This window comes from Aquarana catesbeiana, linkage group LG07 (assembly GCF_042186555.1).
Source record: "Aquarana catesbeiana isolate 2022-GZ linkage group LG07, ASM4218655v1, whole genome shotgun sequence".
NCBI lineage: Eukaryota > Metazoa > Chordata > Amphibia > Anura > Ranidae > Aquarana > Aquarana catesbeiana.
In genome coordinates, this window is record NC_133330.1 from 156,260,616 (window position 1) to 156,280,888 (window position 20,273).

A 20,273-nucleotide genomic window follows, 5' to 3' on the forward strand; every position below is an offset into this window, starting at 1 on the left:
AGAATTTAGATAAAAAAACAAAAAAAAAAAACACCTCTCTTAAATATTAAATACACAAAAACAGGTAATCAAAACTTCTGGATGAAAAAAAAAGGGCTAACTTTACTGCTTAGTTTTTTTTAATTTATTAGTGTATTTTTTAAAAAAAAAATTGCATTTGAAAGACCGCTGCGCAAATACCATGTGACATAAAATATTGCAACAACCGCTATTTTATTCCCTAGGGTCTCTGCTAAAAAATATATATATAATGTTTGGGGGTTCTAAGTGATTTTCTAGCAGAAAATACAGGATTTTTACTTGTAAGCAACAAATGTCAGAAAAGATTTAGTCTTTAAGTCCTCATGCACATGGACGTTGTTACAGCTGCTTTTTTGAGCTTTTTTTGCAGCTTAAAAAGGCCTGTCTATGTTAGTCTATGGCTTCATGCCCACCTAGGCGTTTTTGAGCTGCAAGTGGCATAAGCGTTTTTAAGCTGTAAAAAAAACCCAGGACCAGTGCGTTCTGAAAGACGTTTTTCAGCTGTAAAAACGTTCTAACACTGAAAAACGCTCAAAAACGCTTAAAAACGTTCAAAAACGTTCAAAAACGCTCAAAACGCTAACGCGGAAAAACGCTCAAAAACGCTAAAAAACGCTATTGCAAAAACGCTGAAAAAAGCTGAAAAAAGTTAAAAAAATTCACTGCAAAGATACTGGCGTTTTCATAACGTTTTTTTAACAGCCTGTGTGCATGAGGGCTAAATGGTTAAACTGAGAGCTTCTACACACAGAGTTTAGTCCATTCATAAGTGTAAACATTGTATCCTTCAGGTTCTTTTTATCAGATTTGGCAGGCTGCCCAGAGGAGGGAGAAGTCTTCACAGTTTTCAGGCAACTTGTATTGACTTACTATTGACTATTACAGAAGTCTTTTGTGAGTCACGCTGAAGCTATATCAGCTTTTTTTATCAGCACAATCGGCCTATGCCCATTAAGTAAAAAACACCAAATATCGGCCGATATATATATATATATATAGTGTGTGTATAATATATATAGTGTGTGTATGTGTATATATATATATATATGTGTGTGTAGGGTATATATGGGTAGGAAAGGTGATCAACAGAATGAGAAAAAAAAGATTGTGTGTGTGTGTACGGTGACAAAAGTGGGTAATTTAAAGTGTGTGTGTGTGTGTATATATATCTATATACACACACACACACATACATATACTTTAAATTACCCACTTTTGTCACTGTACACACACACAATCTTTTTTTCTCATTCTGTTGATCACCTTTCCTACCCCTGAATCTATTTTAATCTGATTTCCACTTCACAACAGTTTCACTAGTCTGGTTGCACTGTTCCCAACAACATGGCAAAGTTGACAGGGACCACAAAGATCACTATCAGTGCGTTAGGGGAATGGCTTTACACAGACACTGAATGGCCAAAATTATGTCACTTTTAATCATACTTTATTTGGACTTTTCTACCTTTATGAACCACAATACATGCTGCAGCTCTTTTGTAGTTAAATACAAAACAAAGAAACAAAATGCCTGATGGTAATCATCTTAAATGAATGGAGAGAGTACCGATTTTCAAGAGGTGTGGATGGGTAAAAGGACTGGGCTGTCCCAAATTTCTTTTTGGAAAGCTGAAAAGTGGATGAGAACTTGTAGATAACCATCGTGTCAAGCAAAAAGCACCAGCTGTAAAGAAAGAAATGATAATGTAAGTTTTTTATTTACAGCTAGAAAAAATAGCTATGACCATCAAGTAAAAAACAGAATAATAAAAAAAAAAACATTTCAACATCCTCTTTGATAAAGGCAAATAAAACCCTATAAAGCATCAAGGAAAACTCACACACACACACACACACACACAGTACACATTGCAAAGAGGATATTTATTCTGGTCATCTTAAAGTGAACTACTTTCAAGATTAAACCATAGAAAGACAAAAAGAAGCACCAGACCAAAATCTGATAACAGAGTCCAAGATCATTTTATTTCTTGGTAACAAAAACAATAAAAAAAATTAAACATATAACTCAATTTGGGAGCAACACCACTCCCCCTTTATCAGGGCTCAATACAGGATATAACTTGAATCGACTTAGAAAACAGTGACATCACAGATCTGTATTAGAGCCAGTATTAAATACTTCACTTGGAGTAACAGCTTGACAGCAGATGCTACACATTTGCTTTCCAGTGTACCTATATGGATCCTTTGTGTAATAAATGATCATTTTATAAATCACCTCTACTGGCATAGAGGGAGGTGGGATAACATAGTAGCGTTACCACTTACCGAGTGTACAGTAATTCGAAACAAGAACCAAATGCAGACTTTTAAAAGGTACCCAACACAGTTTTGATAATATAACTGATTTTATTTGATACAAAATAAAATGCTAAAAAGATATTTAGCTGATAAATGTACATTTTGCTTAATTGCTTCACCATTCAGAATTGTCCACAGTTCGCCTTTGTCTGCATTAACAGAATTTATGTGAGAAAGTTATAGATGATAACCCTATGTTAAACTGGATGTAAAACCACCACTTACCCAGTATAAGCTAATGGCACAGTATTAATGTATATACACACATGCAAGCCTCCTGCTTGTATCCCTACCTTGCAAATGTCACCCCCTTCAGCAGTAGAAGCCTCACTAAACTCTGGAATCAGTGGGCGGGTCTCTTTGCTGAAGCTTGGTGGGTGGAGTCGTAATGTCACAAGACTCCCCACCCACCTCTACTCTCTCCTTCTCTTCAGTCACACTGATCATGCCCCATGATGAATAACATCCAGCCAAAACTCAGAAAAGGCACCAAATTACTTTCTTGCCAAACCAATCTATTAACCTTCTATGAGGAGGTGAGTTGCCATCTAGATAAAGGAAGGCCCGCAGACGTGGTGTATCTGGATTTTGCAAAAGCATTTGACACAGTTCCCCATAAACGTTTACTGTACAAAATAAGGTCCATTGGCATGGACTATAGGTTGAGTACATGGATTGAGAACTGGCTACAAGGGCGAGTTCAGAGGGTGATGATAAATGGGGAGTACTCGAAATGGTCAGGGGTGGGTAGTGGGGTCCCCCAGGGTCCTGTGCTGGGACCAATCATGGTTAATTTGTTCATAAATGACCTGGAGGATGGGGTAAACAGTTCAATCTCTGTATTTGCGGACCATACTAAGCAATAACTTCTTAATAACTTCTGGAAACCTTGCAAAAAGATCTGAACAAAATAATGGGGTGGGCAACCACATGGTAAATGAGGTTTAATGTAGAAAAATGTAAAAGAATGCATTTGGGTGGTAAAAATATGAATGCAATCTATACACTGGGGGAGAACCTCTGGGGATATCTAGGATGGAAAAGGTCCTGTGGGTCCTAGAATGATAGGCTTAGCAATGCCATGCAATACCAAGCTGCTGCTAATAAAGCAAACAGAATTTTGGCATGCATTAAAAAGAAGATCAACTCCAGAGATAAAACGATAATTCTCCCGCTCTACAAGACTCTGGTCCGGCCGCACTTAGAGTATGCTGTCCAGTTCTGGGCACCAGTCCTCAGGAAGGATGTACTGGAAATGGAGCGAGTACAAAGAAGGGCAACAAAGCTAATAAAGGGTCTGGAGGATATTAGTTATGAGGAAAGGTTGCGAGCACTGAACCTATTCTGTCTGGAGAAGAGACGCTTGAGAGGGGATATGATTTAAATTTACAAACACCATACTGGTGACCCCACAATAGGGATAAAAAATTTTTGCGGAAGGGAGTTTAACAAGACTCGTGGCCACTCATTAAAATTAGAAGAAAAGAGGTTTAACCTTAAACTACGTAGAGGGTTCTTTACTGTAAGAATGGCAAGGATGTGGAATTCCCTTCCACAGGTGGTGGTCTCAGCTGGGAGCATCGATTGTTTCAAAAAACTATTAGATAAAGCACCTGAACGACCACAACATACAGGGATATACAATGTAACACTGACATATAATCACACACATAGGTTGGACTTGATGGACTTGTGTCGTTTTTCATCCTCCCCTACTATGTACCCTTGTAACCGTGACTTCAGCATGCCCATTCATGCTGAGGTGTGGAGCATCCAATACTGGGAGAGCTGGAGAAGAAAGGAGGAGGGATGTGAAGCTGGAATCGTAACACTTTCTCTCTCTCATGCCGTGCATGAGATAAAGAAATCAGATGTCAGTCACAGCAGTGGGGGATGTGGTGACACAAACTTATCTGTGTGCAGTTTTTTTTATCTTACTAAAAAATGACAAGAGGATTGGTCAGAACAGGATTAACTCTTCGTGGCAAGACTGGGCACAGATGACTTGACATCCTCAACTGTACCAGGTAGACGTCTAAATTAAAAAAAAAAAAAATTTCAGGTTTACATCCACTTCATCATCATGAAAGATATAGTTTGTTCGGCTTCTTTGGGAGCATGAATAAGGCTAAATCTACAATAAAGGTAAAATACAAAGAATAACACATTTGTCATCTATCCTTTAGTTCCATTATTGATCTTCATTTAATGTCTATACTGTATATACAGCGCCTTGAAAAAAATATTCATACCCCTTGAAATTTTCCACATTTTGTCATGTTACAACCAAAAACGTAAATATATTCTATTGGGACTTTATGTGATAGACCAACACAAAGTGGCACATAATTGTGAAGTGTAAGTAAAATGATAAACGGTTTTCAAAAATTTTAACAAATAAATATGTGAAAAGTGTGGCATGCATTTGTATTCAGCTCCACTATGTCTATACTTTGTGGAACCATCTTTTGCTGCAATTACAGCTGCATGTCTTTTTGGGTATGTATCTACCAGCTTTGCACATCTAGAGAGTGACATTTGTGCCCATTCTTCTTTGCAAAATAGCTCAAGCTCTGTCAGATTGGATGGAGAGTGTCTGTTAAAAGCAATTTTCAAGTCCTGCCACAGATTCTCAATTCGATTTAGGTCTGGACTTTGACTAGGCCATGCTAACACATGAATATGCCTTTATCCAAACCATTGCATTCCTCTGGCTGTATGTTTAGGGTCGTTGTCCTGCTGGAAGGTGTACCTCTGCCTCAGTCTCAAGTCTTTAGCAGACTTGAACAGGGTTTCTTCTAAGATTGCCCTGTATTTGGCTCCATCCATCTTTCCATCAACTCTGACCAGCATCCCTGTCCCAGCTAAAGAAAAGCATCCCCACAATATGATGCTGCCACCACCACGTTTCATGGTGTGTTCAGGGTGATGTGCAGTGTTAGTTTTCCTGCTCACGTAGCATTTTGTTTTTAGGCCAAAAAGTTCAGTTTTGGTCTCATCTGACCTGAGCATCTTCTTCCACAGGTTTGCTGTATCCCCCACATGGCTTCACGGAAACTGGACTTCTGATGGCTTTCTTTCAACAATGCTTTTCTTCTTGCCACTCTTCTATAAAGGCCAGATTTGTGGAGTGCACAACTAATAGTTGTCCTATGGACAGATTCTGCCACTTTAGCTGTGAATCTCTGCAGCTCCTCCAGAGTTACCAGGGGCTTCTTTGCAGCTTCTCTGATGAATGCTCTCCTTGCCTGACCTGTGAGTTTAAGGGGATGGCCATGTCTTGGTAGGTTTGCAGTTGTGCCATACTCTTTCCATTTTCGGATGATGGATCGAACAGTGCTCAGTGAGATGTTTAAAGCTTAGGATATTTTTTATAGCAAAGAGAGGACACAAGGAGAGGAGAAAAGGTGCTGCTCACCCCTAAAATTGAATAGAAAAGAGAAGTGTTTCCCCAGGGTGGGGTTTTTAGGCAGCAAAGTAAGGAAATTGAGTCAAAGGAGTATGAAAAAGGTTACGTATTTATTTTTACAAAATTGGTATAGTATAAAATTTAAAAGAAAATGAGCTCCAGTAGGAAGCACTTTCAAACTTAATGAACTAAACATACATTGGCAGACAAAATTCCATAGCAACATTTAACAAAAAATGTTGACAATATGAAAGGTGAACTGACGCGTTTCAACCCATATACCAAGGGTTTCTTCAGAGGGTCAGTCTGCTAAGAAATATATATAGAACATAGGTACACATGTAACGATTTACATACACAAGATACAAATTAATATACGGTGCATATATATACTATAATTACCCAACAATGTATGTCCAGCAAGGAAAAAGGCCTCCTGCATGGAGATCCCTTTAAAAACTACTTCTTCTCCTTCCCCAACGAGTCCCAAAACGCCTCCACCGCCACAGCAGCCAAACACAGGGCAGTAGTACAATGATGTGACTTACGAAAAGTCACACTAAAAATTACCCCCCCGCCAAGTCACACGATCGGTCGGGGAACAGGCCACACCTGTGGTAAGAATCCAGAAATAATGAGTAATGCTCCCATGGTATGTAAAAGGAGTTAGAGGGTTATTGATTAATGAATAATCAATTAACCAACTAGGAGGCATAGATTTCCATGCATACAATGTATGCAGCTGGAGGCCTCAAATTATTCCAAAAGTGTATGTATGAGCATTATAATATAAAGAAAATTATAATATAAACATAGGTAAAGTGGTAAAACTGATTAAGTAAGATGGTTACAAAGGGGGTCCAGGTAAGAAGCACCAGCTCAATCAATATCAGTACGTGAAAGTAATGGTGAGTAACGTGTGATGAAGAAAAGGAGGAATAGTGAGAAGAAAAAAGCAAGGTGGGGGGGGGTGTGAGCATGCGCAGTGCAATAAAATGAAAATAGACAAGTGCGATGTGCGTGAGCCGAGTGCAGTAAATGACAACATAAGTGAGAAAAATTGGCACAAGTGAACCATAGAGTGAAGGGAGGTGCCCAGAATGAGTTCAAAGCATGAAAGAACCCAAAAATTACCTTAAAAGCTGTTTAAGGCACGTATGAGACTACACCATGCTGCCCTAATGATCAGACTGTAGCTTGTAACATAACCTGGGATTGGCTGCAAGCTGTGTCAGGCTCAATGGATCAGTGCCCAATAAGAGTCGACTAGTCTGGAATAAATGCATATGAGAGATATCATTATAAGTAATTAAAAAGTAGATAATTGATTTTAGACCATAGATGTATTGGGCAGGAATGGTGCAGGATCATACTGCTGAGGTGTATACTTACAGTGCGGGAGCTGCATGTACTTCTGACCCACCGAAAAGAAAAAAGCTGAGGGTCCTTAGTCATTGCCACCCATATATGTACTGCCTCCTGAGGGCGTGTACTCACCATCATGGATCCGACACAAGTGTGTGTCCAAACGGCCAATCAGGCCATCGCTGGGGGCATGGCCGCCATTCAGACAGCCTCGTGTGGCTTCCCAGGCCTTCAGGAAGAGCCAACAGCCCCGAAATGACGTCACTCTCATCGCAACTGCGTGACGTTCTCACGTCACACGCGCGGGGCCCCGCGCATGCGCAGTGTGTGGAAACGTCCAAGAGTGTTCTGGAACGCCGCCGGCAAGGAGGAAAGATCCCCAATGCGGCAGCCAGAGCCAGCACAGGTGCCTGATGGGGAAAAAAGGGGAGGAGCCGCTAGATGGTTACTGGCTCCTTTCCCCCTTGCCGGGAAGGCACATCGGAGGGAAAACCCCCGATCCGGAGGCGGCAGCGACCGAGGCGCCAGGCTCCCGAAGGGAAAAAGAGGAAAAGTCATTTAATTTGAAACATAAAGGCAAACAGAAATAATATAATAATATACTGGTATATGACATGCATGGGTATGTTCTCCCAAACTTGCATAATTGTTGAGAGAACATGGTGGTCATTGAGCCTCAACAGCGATGCTGCTGGGGCATCACATACAGTATTATACCTGAGACATCAATAAACGTAAGTCACATTGTTGGACTACTGCCCCGTGTTTGGCTGCTGTGGCGGTGGAGGTGTTTTGGGACCATTGGGGAAGGAGAAGAAGTAGTTTTTAAAGGGATCTCCATGCAGGAGGTCTTTTTCCTTGCTGGACATACATTGTTGGGTAATTATAGTATATATATGCACCGTATATTAATTTGTATCTTGTGTATGTAAAAATCGTTACATGTGTACCTATGTTCTGTATATATTTCTTAGCAGACTGACCCTCTGAAGAAGACCCTTGGTATATGGGTTGAAATGCGTCAGTTTCACCTTTCATATTGTCAACATTTTTTGTTCAATGTTGCTATGGAATTTTGTCTGCCAGTGTATGTTTAGCTCATTAAGTTTGAAAGTGTTTCCTACTGGAGCTCATTTTCTTTTAAATTTTATACTATACCAATTTTGTAAAAATAAATACGTAACCTTTTTCATACTCCATTGACTCAATTGCCTCACTTTGCTGCCTAAAAACCCCACCCTGGGGAAACCCTTCTCTTTTCTAGGATATTTTTTATGACCTAACCCTGCTTTAAACTTCTCCACAACAGTATCCCTGACCTGTCTGGTGTGTTCCTTGGCCTTCATGATGCTGTTTGTTCACTAAAGTGCTCTAATAAACCTCCCGTGAGCATCACAGAACAGCTGTATTTACACTGGGATTAAATAACACACAGGTGGACTCTATTTACTAAATAGGTGACTTCTGAAGGCAATTGTTTCGACAAAATTTTAGTTAGGAGTATCAGAGTAAAAGGGGGCTGAATACAAATGCATGAGCAGGAGAGTTGCTGACTGATAGGCAGCAGCTCTGCTCGGGGAGCTGAGAGAACCGAGCCATCAGCAATGTTCGGTGCCTCGATTCTCAGTGCAGAGGTGGCGGGGGACAGATGCACCATCTACCTAGGTAAGTATGGTTATGGGAAAAGTGTTTTCCCATACTTCTCTTTTAATGTCTAAACTGCTGGCAACAAAAGTGAGTACACCCCTAAGTGAAAATTTGCAAATTGGGCCCAAAGTGTAAATATTTTGTTTGGCCACCATTATTTTCCAGCACTACCTTAACCCTCTTGGGCATGGAGTTCACCAGAGCTTCACAGGTTGCCACTGGAGTCCCCTTCCACTCCTCCATGATGACATCACGGAGCTGGTGGATGTTAGAGACCTTGCACTCCTCCACCTTCCGTTTGAGGATGCCCCACACATGCTCAATAGGGTTTAGGTCTGGAGACATGCTTGGTCAGTCCACCACCTTTACCTTCAGCTTCTTTAGCAAGACAGTGGTCGTCTTGGAGGTGTTTGGGGTCGTTATGTTGGAATACTGCCCTGCGGCCCAGTCTCCGAAGGGAGAGGATCATGCTCTGCTTCAGTATGTCACAGTATATGTTGCTATTCATGTTTCCTTCAATGAACTGTAGCTCCCCAGCACTCATGCAGCCCCACACCATGACACTCCCACTACCATGCTTGACTGTAGGCAAGACACACTTGTCTAAGTACTCCTCACCTGGTTGCAGCCACACACGCTTGACACCATCTGATCCAAATACGTTTATCTTGGTCTCATCAGACCACAGGACATGGCTCCAGTAATCCATGTCCTTAGACTGCTTGTCTTCAAACTGTTTACGGGCTTTCTTGTTCATCATCCTTAGAAGAGGCTTTCTTCTGGGACGACAGCCATGCAGACCAAATTTGATGCAGTGTGCGGCATATGGTCTGAGCACTGACAGGCTGACCCCCCACCTCTTCAACCTTTGCAACAATGTTGGCAGCAATCATACGTTTGTTTCCCAAAGACAACCTCTGAATATGACGCTGAGCACATGCACTCAACTTCTTTGGTCGACCATGGCGAGGCCTGTTCTGAGTGGAACCTGTCCTGTTAAACCGCTGTATGGTCTTGGCCACCATGCTGCAGCTCAGTTTCAGGGTCTTGGCAATCTTCTTATAGCCTAGGCCATGTTTATGTAGAGCAACAATTCTTTTTTCAGATCCTTAGAGAGTTCTTTGCCATGAGGTGCCATGTTGAACTTCCAGTGACCAGTAAGAGAGTGAGAGAGAGTGAGAGCGATAACACCAAATTTCACACACCTTCTCCCCATTCACACCTGAGACCTTGTAACACTTACGAGTCACATGACACAGAGGAAGGAAAATGGCTAATTACAATTCTACTTCTTCCTCTCCTTCCATTCTCGGTCGGGGTCCCTCAACGTTCTGTTCTTGGACCTCTCTTATTTTCAATCTACACCTCTTCCCTGGGTGCAGAGGTGGCGGGAGACAGATGCACCATCTACCTCACAAGGCTTTCAATATCATTTCTTACACTGACGACACCCAAATCCATCTCTCCATCCCTCAACTCACTCCATCAGTCTCCTCATGCGTCACTAACTTTCTAACAGACATATCTGTCTGGATGTCACACCACTTCTTCAAACTCAACTTGTCCAAAACCAAGCTCAATATTTCCTCCCCCACGTGCCTCTTCCCCTGACTTCTCTGTCAAGAGCAATGGCACAACCATCCACCCATCCCCACATGTCAGGGTGCTAGGTGTTATCCTGGACTCTCCTTTCGGCCCCACATCCAATCCCTTTCCAAGACTTGCCGCTTCAACCTCTGCAACATGGGATGTTAAGCATGGTGGTGGGAGTGTCATGGTCTGGGGCTGCATGATTGCTGCTGGCACTGGGGAGCTACAATTCATGAAGGGAACCATGAATGCCAACAGGTACTGTCACATACTAAAGCAGAGTATGATCCCCTCCCTTCGTAGACTGGGCTACAGGGCAGTATTCCAACACAATAACAACTCCAAACACCTCTTAGACGACCACTGCCTTGCTAAAGAAGCTGAGGGTAAAGGTGATGGACTGGCCAAGCATGTCTCCAGACCTAAACCCTATTGAGCATCTTCGGGGCATCCTCAAATGGAAGGTGGAGGAGAGCAAGCTCACTAACATCCACCAGCTCCGTGATGTCGTCATGGAGAAGTGGAAGAGGACTCTAGTGGCAACCTGTGAAGCTCTGGTGAACTCCATGCCCAAGAGGGTTAAGGTAGTGCTGGAAAATAATGGCTGTACACTCACTCACTACTTTACATTGTAGCAAACTGTAATTTCTTCAGTGTTGTCACATGAAAAGATATAATAAAATATTTACAAAAATGTGAGGGGGTGTACTCACCTTTATGAGATACTGTGTATGTATATATATATATATATATATATATATATATATATATATATATATATATATATATATATATATATATATATATATATATATATATATATATATATATATATATATATATATATATATATATATATATACACACGCACACACAGTGGATATAAAAAGTCTACACACCCCTGTTAAAAAATCAGGTTTCTGTGATGTAAAATAATTATGAGACAAATATAAATAATTTCAGAACATTTTTCAGCTTTAATGTGACCTACAAACACACAGTGGATATAAAAAGTCTATACACCCCTGTTAAAATGTCAGGTTTCTGTGATGTAAAAAACATATGAGATAAATAGTTTCAGAACTTTTTCCAGCTTTAATGTGACCTACAAACTGTACAACTCAATTGAAAAAACAAACCGAGTAAAACTAAAAAAACAAAAAAAATGTGGTTTCATAAGTGTGCACACCCTCTCATAACTGGGGATGTAGGTATGTTCAGAATTAAGCAATCACATTCAAACTCATGTTAACCACTTCAGCCCCGGAAGGATTTACCCCCTTCCTGACCAGAGCACTTTTTACAATTTGGCACTGCGTCGCTTTAACTGCTAATTGCGCGGTCATGCAATGCTGTACCCAAACGAAATTTGCGTCCTTTTCTTCCCACAAATAGAGCTTTCTTTTGATGGTATTTGATCACCTCTGCCGTTTTTATTTTTTGCGCTATACACGGAAAAAGACTGAAAATTTTGAAAAAAAATGATATTTTCTACTTTTTGTTCTAAAAAAAATCCAATAAACTCAATTTTAGTCATACATTTAGGCCAAAATGTATTCGGCCACATGTCTTTGGTAAAAAAAATGTCAATAAGTGTATATTTATTGGTTTGCGCAAAAGTTATAGCGCCTACAAACTAGGGTACATTTTCTGGAATTTACACAGCCTTTAATTTATGACTGCCTATGTCGTTTCTTGAGGTGCTAAAATGGCAGGGCAGTACAAAACCCCCACAAATGACCCCATTTTGGAAAGTAGACAAGGAAATTGCTGAGAGGCATGTTGAGCCCATTGAATATTCATTTTTTTTGTCCCAAGTGATTGAATAATGACAAAAAAAAAAAAAAAAAAAAATTACAAAAAGTTGTCACTAAATGATATATTGCTCACACAGGCCATGGGCATATGTGGAATTGCACCCCAAAATACATTTAGCTGCTTCTCCTGAGTATGGGGATACCACATGTGTGGGACTTTTTGGGAGCCTAGCTGCGTACGGGGCCCCGAAAACCAATCACTGCCTTCAGGATTTCTAAGGGCGTACATTTTTGATTTTACTCCTCACTACCTATCACAGTTTTGAAGGCCATAAAATGCCCAGATGGCATAAAACCCCCCCAAATGACCCCATTTTGGAAAGTAGACACTCCAAGCTATTTGCTTTGAGGCATGTTGAGTCCATGGAATGTTTTATATTTTGACACAAGTTGCGGGAAAGTGACAAATTTTTTTTTTTTTTGCACAAAGTTGTCACTAAATGATATATTGCTCACACAGGCCATGGGCATATGTGGAATTGCACCCCAAAATACATTTAGCTATTTCTCCTGAGTACGGGGATACCACATGTGTGGGACTTTTTGTGAGCCTAGCCGCGTACGGGGCCCCGAAAACCAATCACCGCCTTCAGGATTTCTAAGGGTGTAAATTTTTGATTTCACTCTTCACTGCCTATCACAGTTTCGGAGGCCATGGAATGCCCAGGTGGCACAAACCCCCCCCCAAATGACCCCATTTTGGAAAGCAGACACCCCAAGCTATTTTCTGAGAGGCATGGTGAGTATTTTGCAGCTCTCATTTGTTTTTGAAAATAAAGAAAGACGAGAAAAAAAAATTTTTTTTTTTCTTTTTTCAATTTTCAAAACTTTGTGACAAAAAGTGAGGTCTGCAAAATACTCACTATACCTCTCAGCAAATAGCTTGGGGTGTCTACTTTCCAAAATGGGGTCATTTGGGGGGGAGGTTTTGCCACCTGGGCATTCCATGGCCTCCGAAACTGTGATAGGCAGTGAAGAGTGAAATCAAAAATTTACGGCCTTAGAAAGCCTGAAGGCGGTGCTTGGTTTTCGGGGTCCCGTACGCGGCTAGGCTCCCAAAAAGTCTCACACATGTGATATCCCCATACTCAGGAGAAGCAACAGAATGTATTTTGGGGTGTAATTTCACATATTCCCATGGCATGTTTGAGTAATATATCATTTAGTGACAACTTTGCGCAAAAAAAAAATAAAAAAAATACAAAATTGTCTCTTTCCCGCAACTTGTGTCACAATATAAAATATTCCATGGACTCGACATGCCTCTCAGCAAATAGCTTGGGGTGTCTACTTTCCAAAATGGGGTCATTTGGGGGGGTTTTGAAGTGTCCTGGCATTTTATGCACAACATTTAGAAACTTATGTCACACATCACCCACTCTTCTAACCACTTGAAGACAAAGCCCTTTCTGACACTTTTTGATTACATAAAAAAATAATTTTTTTTTGCAAGAAAATTACTTTGAACCCCCACACACTATATATTTTTTTTAAAGCAAATGCCCTACAGATTAAAATGGTGGGTGTTTCATTTTTTTTTTTTCACACAGTATTTGCGCAGCGATTTTTAAAACGCATTTTTTGGGAAAAAAACACACTTTTTTAAATTTTAATGCACTAAAACACACTATATTGCCCAAATGTTTGATGAAATAAAAAAGATGATCTTAGGCTGAGTACATGGATACCAAACATGACGTGCTTTAAAATTGCGCACAAACGTGCAGTGGCAACAAACTAAATACATTTTTAAAAGCCTTTAAAAGCCTTTACAGGTTACCACTTTAGATTTACAGAGGAGGTCTACTGCTAAAATTACTGCCCTCGATCTGACGTTCACGGTGATACCTCACATGCATGGTGCAATTGCTGTTTACATTTGACGCCAGACCGACGCTTGCGTTCGCCTTAGCGCGAGAGCAGGGGGGACAGGGGTGCTTTTTTTTTTTTCTTTATTATTATTATTTTTTTTATCTTATTTTTAAACTGTTCCTTTCATTTTTTTTTTTTTTTTAAATCATTTTTATTGTTATCTCAGGGAATGTAAATATCCCCTATCATAGCAATAGGTAGTGACAGGTACTCTTTTTTGAAAAAATTGGGGTCTATTAGACCCTAGATTTCTCCTCTGCCCTCAAAGCATCTGACCACACCAAGATCGGTGTGATAAAATGCTTTCCCAATTTCCCAATGGCGCTGTTTACATCCGGTGAAATCTAAGTCATAAAATGCTCGTAGCTTCCGGTTTCTTAGGCCATAGAGATGTTTGGAGCCACTCTGGTCTCTGATCAGCTCTATGGTCAGCTGGCTGAATCACCGGCTGCATTTTCAGGTTCCCTGTTGAGACAGGAGAGCCAGAGAAAAACACGGAAGACGTTGGGGGGGGGGGCATTCCCTCCCACTGCTTGTAAAAGCAGTCTAGAGGCTAATATAGATCTGATCGGATCAGATATTGATTCGTTCAGATACTATACCACTAAGGGAGGTGTACGGTGCGTGCGTGGGTGTTAGCGCTACTGGCACTAACCTGACGCTGCCTGGGGCTGGTGCTTGTCAGTTCACCAAAACGCTACCAAAAAAAACTGTTAGCGATCGCAGGGATCAGGCCTGACTCTGCGAACGCTGCAGTTATGCGTTTAGTGTTTTGTAAGTGACAGTGATCGATCGATACTGCACTTGGGTGGGCTGGGCTGGGCCGGGCGGAGGGGCAAAACGCAGGTGCTAGCAGGTATCTGGGCTGATCCCGCTAACACTGCGTTTTTGGGAACCCTAAACTGCTGGGGACACTAGTATAGATCTGATCGGATCAGATATTGATGCGTTCAGATACTATACCCCTAAGGGAGGCGTATGCTGCGTGCGTGGGTGTTAGCGGTACTGGCGCTAATCCGACGCTGCTTGGGGCGACGCATATCACCGCCGGGCGATCAGGGGGCTAAACCTTTATTCGGTAATAAACGGCGGGTGCCCTGACACTATAAAAAATAAACGAACTAACCAGCGTCACCCGTAACAGTTATACGGTGATCAGTGGTGAAAGGGTTAACTAGGGGGCAATCAATTGGTTAAAACATTTATTAGGTAGTATATGGGGGTCCCTGTCGCTATAAAACGCTGACGGCGAACCTATATATTTACCTCCCTAACTAGCGTCACCAGTGACACTAATACAGCGATCAGAAAAATGATCGCTTAGCGACACTGGTGACGGGGGGTGATCAAGGGGTTAAAACTTTATTAGGGGGTGTTAGGGGGGTACCCTAGACCTAAAGGGGGCTAACACTCACTGACCTAACACTGTAACTGTCACAAACTGACACCATGCAGTAATCAGAAAAAAAAAAACCCGCTTGGTGTCAGTTTGTGACGGGGGGGGGGGGGGGTGATTGGGGGGGGATCGGGGGTGTAATGTGTGCCTGGCATGTTCTACTGTGTGTGTGTTTGTGTAACTCACAGTACAGTCTTCTCTCCTCGGCGCCGGAATGGAAAATACCAAGCCGAGGAGAGATGACATCATTTCCTCTGCCTCTGTGTACAATACAGAGGCAGGGAAATGATCCCATTGGCTGGGAGCGATCGCGAGGGGGGGGCCACGAATGGATGGCCTCCCCCTCACCACCGATCGCCGGGGGAGATTTGCCGACCGCCGCAGGCACCGGGGGGGGGGGGGGGTCCGATCGGCAGGCAAGGACGTACCTGTAAGTCCTTTTGCCTGCCCGTGCCGCTCTGAGGACGTATATGTTCGTGCGGCAGTCGGCAACTGGTTAAAGTGGTTGTAAACCCTCCTACCTGACTTTTACCTATAGCAGGGATATGCAATTAGCGGACCTCCAGCTGTTGCAGAACTACAAATCCCATGAAGCATTGCAAGACTCTGACAGCCACAAGCATGACACCCAGAGGCACAGGCATGATGGGACTTGTAGTTTTGCAACAGCTGGAGGTCCGCTAATTGCAGATCCCTGACCTATAGGATAAGGCCTACCTATAGGTAGTGGAAATATCTCCTAAACGTGGAGCGTTTAGAAGGTATTTCCCTTGTTGTGAGCTGATGATGTAATCGGCGCATGCGCTGTGAAGAAACGGACCTCCGTGCCGTTTCTTCCCCAGCGTGTGCCGTGACTAAAGGCTCCCGTGCTCATGCGTAGGAGTAATGTCACGTTGCTCCGGCCAGTCACAGAGCCGGAGTCCATGGTCACGGAAGGAAGAGGGGTGAAGATGGACATGGCCTGCACAGGGGACAGCGTGGAATTCGTTTGCAGGTGTCACATAATGGGCTAGTATGCGATGCATACTAGCCCATTATGCTTTTAATTTGCAGGGAGAAAAAGAGGAAGTAAAACCCATCAGGGTTTATTCCTCTTTAAATAGGAGTCAGCACACACCTGCCATCATTTAAAGTGTTTCTGATTAACCCCAGATAAAGTTCATCTGTTCTAGTAGGTCTTTCCTGATATTTTCTTAGTCACATTCTACAGCAAAAGCAATGGTCTGCAGAGAGCTTCCAAAGCATCAGAGGGATCTCTTTGTTAAAAGGTATCAGTCAGGAGAAGGGTACAAAATAATTTCCAAGGTATTAGATATTAGGGAATTATGATCAGTTCCAAATACCAGTCAATATTGGCACAGAACCTTCAGGCTTCTGCTAGAAAGCTGAACATGAAGAGGAATTTCATCTTTCAGCAATGACAATGACCAAAAGAATACATCCAAATCAACAAAGGAATGGCTTCACCAGAAGAAGAGTAAATTTTGGAACGGCCCAGCCAGAGCCCAGACCTGAATGCCATTGAAAATCTATGGGGTGATCTGAAGAGGGCTGTACACAGGAGATGCCCTCATGATCTGACGGATTTGGAGTGTTTTTGCAAAGAAGAGCGAGCAAATATTGCCAAGTCAAGATGCGCCATGCTGATAGACTTATACCCCAAAAGACAGAGTGCTGTAATAAGGTGCTTCAACAAAGTTTTGGTGTAAGGGTGTACACTTATGCAACCATATTCATTTTATTCTTTGATTTTTACTTCCCTCCATCAAAAAGATTTCAGTTTGTTGCTCAATTGGCTTCTACAGTTTATAGGTCACATTAAAAGGTGGAAAAAGTTCTGAAATGATTTATATTTGTCTCTTTTTTTTTTATATCACAGAAACCTGACATTTTAATAGGGGTGTGTAGACTTTTTATACCCACTGTGTGTGTGTGTGTATATATTTTATACATACATATTATACATACATATACATGTACATAAACTGTATTACCAAAAGTATTGGGACGTCTGCCTTTACATGAACTTTAATGACATCCCAGTCTTAGTCCATAGGGTTCAATATTAAGTTGGCCCACCCTTTGCAGCTGTAACAGCTTCAACTCTTCTGGGAAGGCTGTCCACAAGGTTTAGGAGTGTGTCTATGGGAATGTTTGACCATTCCTCCAGAAACGCATTTGTGAGGTCAGGCATTGATGGAGAGAAGGCCTGGCTCTCAAGTCTGTGCTCTAATTTATCCCAAAGGTATTCTATTAGGTTGAGGTCAGGACTCTGTGCAGGCCAGTCAATTGCTCCACCCCAAACTCGCTCATCCACGTCTCTATGGACCTTTCTTTGTGTACTGGTCCAAATCATTTGGTGGAGGGGGGATTATGGTGTGGGGTTGTTTCAGGGTTGGGATTGGCCCTTTAGTTCCAGTGAAGGGAACTCTTAAGGCGTCAGCATACCAAGACATTTTGGACAATTTCATGCTCCCAAAGTTGTGGGAACAGTTTGGAGTTGGCCCTTCCTCTTCCAACATGACTGCACACCAGTGCACAAAGCAAGGTCCATAAAGACATGTATGAGCGAGTTTGGGGTGGAGGAATTTGACTGGCCTGAGCTCAGTCCTGACCTCAACCCAACAGAACACTTGTGGGATGAATTAGTGTGCAGACTGCGAGCCAGGCCTTTATTCCACAATCAGTGCCCGACTTCCCAAATGCACTTCAGGAAGAATGGTCAAACACACTCCTAAACCTTGTGGACAGCCTTCACAGTAGAGTTGAAGCGGTTATAGCTTCAAATGGTGGGCCAACTCAATATTGAACCCTAGGGACCAAGACTGGGGTGCCATTAAAGTTCATGTGCGTGTAAAAGGTAGGTGTCACAATACTTTTGGTAATATAGTGTATATCAGCCCTCAAAAATTCCACTCGCATGCTTGCATTTTGCGAGTGTAATTTGAGGGCTGACAAGGGTGGGATGCCTCGCTGTCACATACAGCCCCTCCTGCTTGTCTGGGGACTTTGATAGACAGATCACCCATCCAAACCCGGGACGTGTGACGTATATCAAAGTTCTCCGGCCAGGAGGAGGAGCTGTATGTGACGGAGAGCGGTGGGAACATACAGCAATTGAAATACGGCGCTCTGATCATCCCACTAGCAATTCCCCTCCTCTCTTCCCCTTGCACAGGCAGGCTGCATTGGTGGACACAGGCTGCATTGTTAGGTTGGTGGGCACAGGCTGTGTATGTGTGTATGTGTGTATATATATATATATATATATATATATATATATACACATACATACACACACACACATACATATACACACACAGCGTATGAAAATTGATCACACCTGATGTCCTGATGGCCCATCTAATTTCTTGAGGTTCAAAAATGCCAGGACTGTACAAATACCCATCCTCCCCCCTCCAAAAAGGCTCATTGGGAAGTAGACATAGACAGTCCAAGGTATTTAGTAAGAGACATGGCAAGTTTTTTGAAGTTGTAATTTGGAAAATGAAGAAATTTAAAAATCCCATTTTTTTTTTTTTATTTTCACATAATGTCACCAATGCAGAACAGTGTCATTAGATAACTGGTGTGGCTGTGATCAGGGACACTGACTGGTGACAGTATGTAAAAAACAAACATTTTATTATTTTGTTTTCTATTTTTTAACCACTTGCCGCCCGCCATATAGCAAAATTACGGTGGCAAAGTGGTTTCAATAACCTGACTGGGTGTCATATGACGTCCTCAGGATATTAAGCACCCCTACGCGCCCCCGGGGGGATCGTTGGTAAAGATCTCTATGATCTCGGTAAAGAGTCCCTATATATATATTTTTTTTGTTTTAATATAATTGTTCCTCTGTTTAACCCCTTATTAACCCTTATTTTACTAATCAGTCTTTTTAGCTCCTTATTCTCCTTCTCATTTAATTATTTTCCTGCTGACTTATTTTTTATTTATTTACTTTTATTTTATAAACTATTAATAATTAAAACGTTTTTTGTATTGCTTTGTTCATTAGTATTTTTACACCTTTAACATATATTTACATGTTTTACACTGAAAAAAGCGCAAAATAAAAAAAAAAATGTATTTCATTTGTAAAATACATTTTCAATGCTTTGTACCATTGCTGACAGCTGAAGTGTAAACAAAAAAGTTGTGGTGGAATCGGTAATTGGTATTGGCGAGTAAAAAAAAAGACCCTAATATAACTTAGGCGCTGGCCGCATTATCGGTAAAGCGCCACTTCACCGTCGCTAGCGGTGAAGTAACCCCCGCTAGAGGCCGAAAAAGGGTTAAAAGCACCTGAAAAGCATCGCTACCGAAGCACTTTGCAGGCGCTTTGGCAGCACTGGCCATTGATTTCAATGGCAGGGGCAGTTTAGTAGCACGAAATACAGCACTCCTGCACCACCCGAAAGATGCTGCTTGCAGGACTTGTTTTCCTGTCCTCTAAGCGTACTGCCCCAGTGTGAAAGCACCCGGCTTTCACACTGGGGCTGCAAAAGAGGCAGTTTACAGGCACTTTTCAGAGGCTATTTTTTGTGCAAAAGCGCCTGTAAAACGCCTCAGTGTGAAAGTAGCCTTATGCCGTGTACACACGAGCGGACTTTTTGGCAAAGGTCTGACGGTCTGTCCGACAGACTTCCGAACGAACAGACTTTCCTACACAAGAGCACACCAAAGTCCGACGGATTTGCATGTGATGACGTACGACCGAACTAAAATAAGGAAGTTGATAGCCAGTAGTCAATAGCTGCCCTCGCGTCGTTTTTTGTCCGTCGGACTAGCATACAGACGAGCTGATTTTTCGACCAGACTCGAG

The 20,273-nt window shown here is 42.0% G+C and overlaps 1 protein-coding gene across 3 annotated transcripts in view; it reads right to left on the reverse strand.

The window, feature by feature from the left end:
- The window catches only part of XPNPEP3 (X-prolyl aminopeptidase 3), a 349,111-nt gene that overhangs the window by 304,859 nt on the left and 23,979 nt on the right, over positions 1 to 20,273 (reverse strand). For 2 of the 3 annotated variants that reach the window (XM_073592755.1, XM_073592757.1), the window contains exon 2: positions 1,589 to 1,705. The exons of the other annotated variant lie outside the window; for it this stretch is intronic. In XM_073592755.1, coding sequence (XP_073448856.1) covers positions 1,589 to 1,705 — 117 coding nt within the window. The remainder of the gene's footprint in view (positions 1 to 1,588; positions 1,706 to 20,273) is intronic. 3 annotated transcript variants of the gene reach the window in all.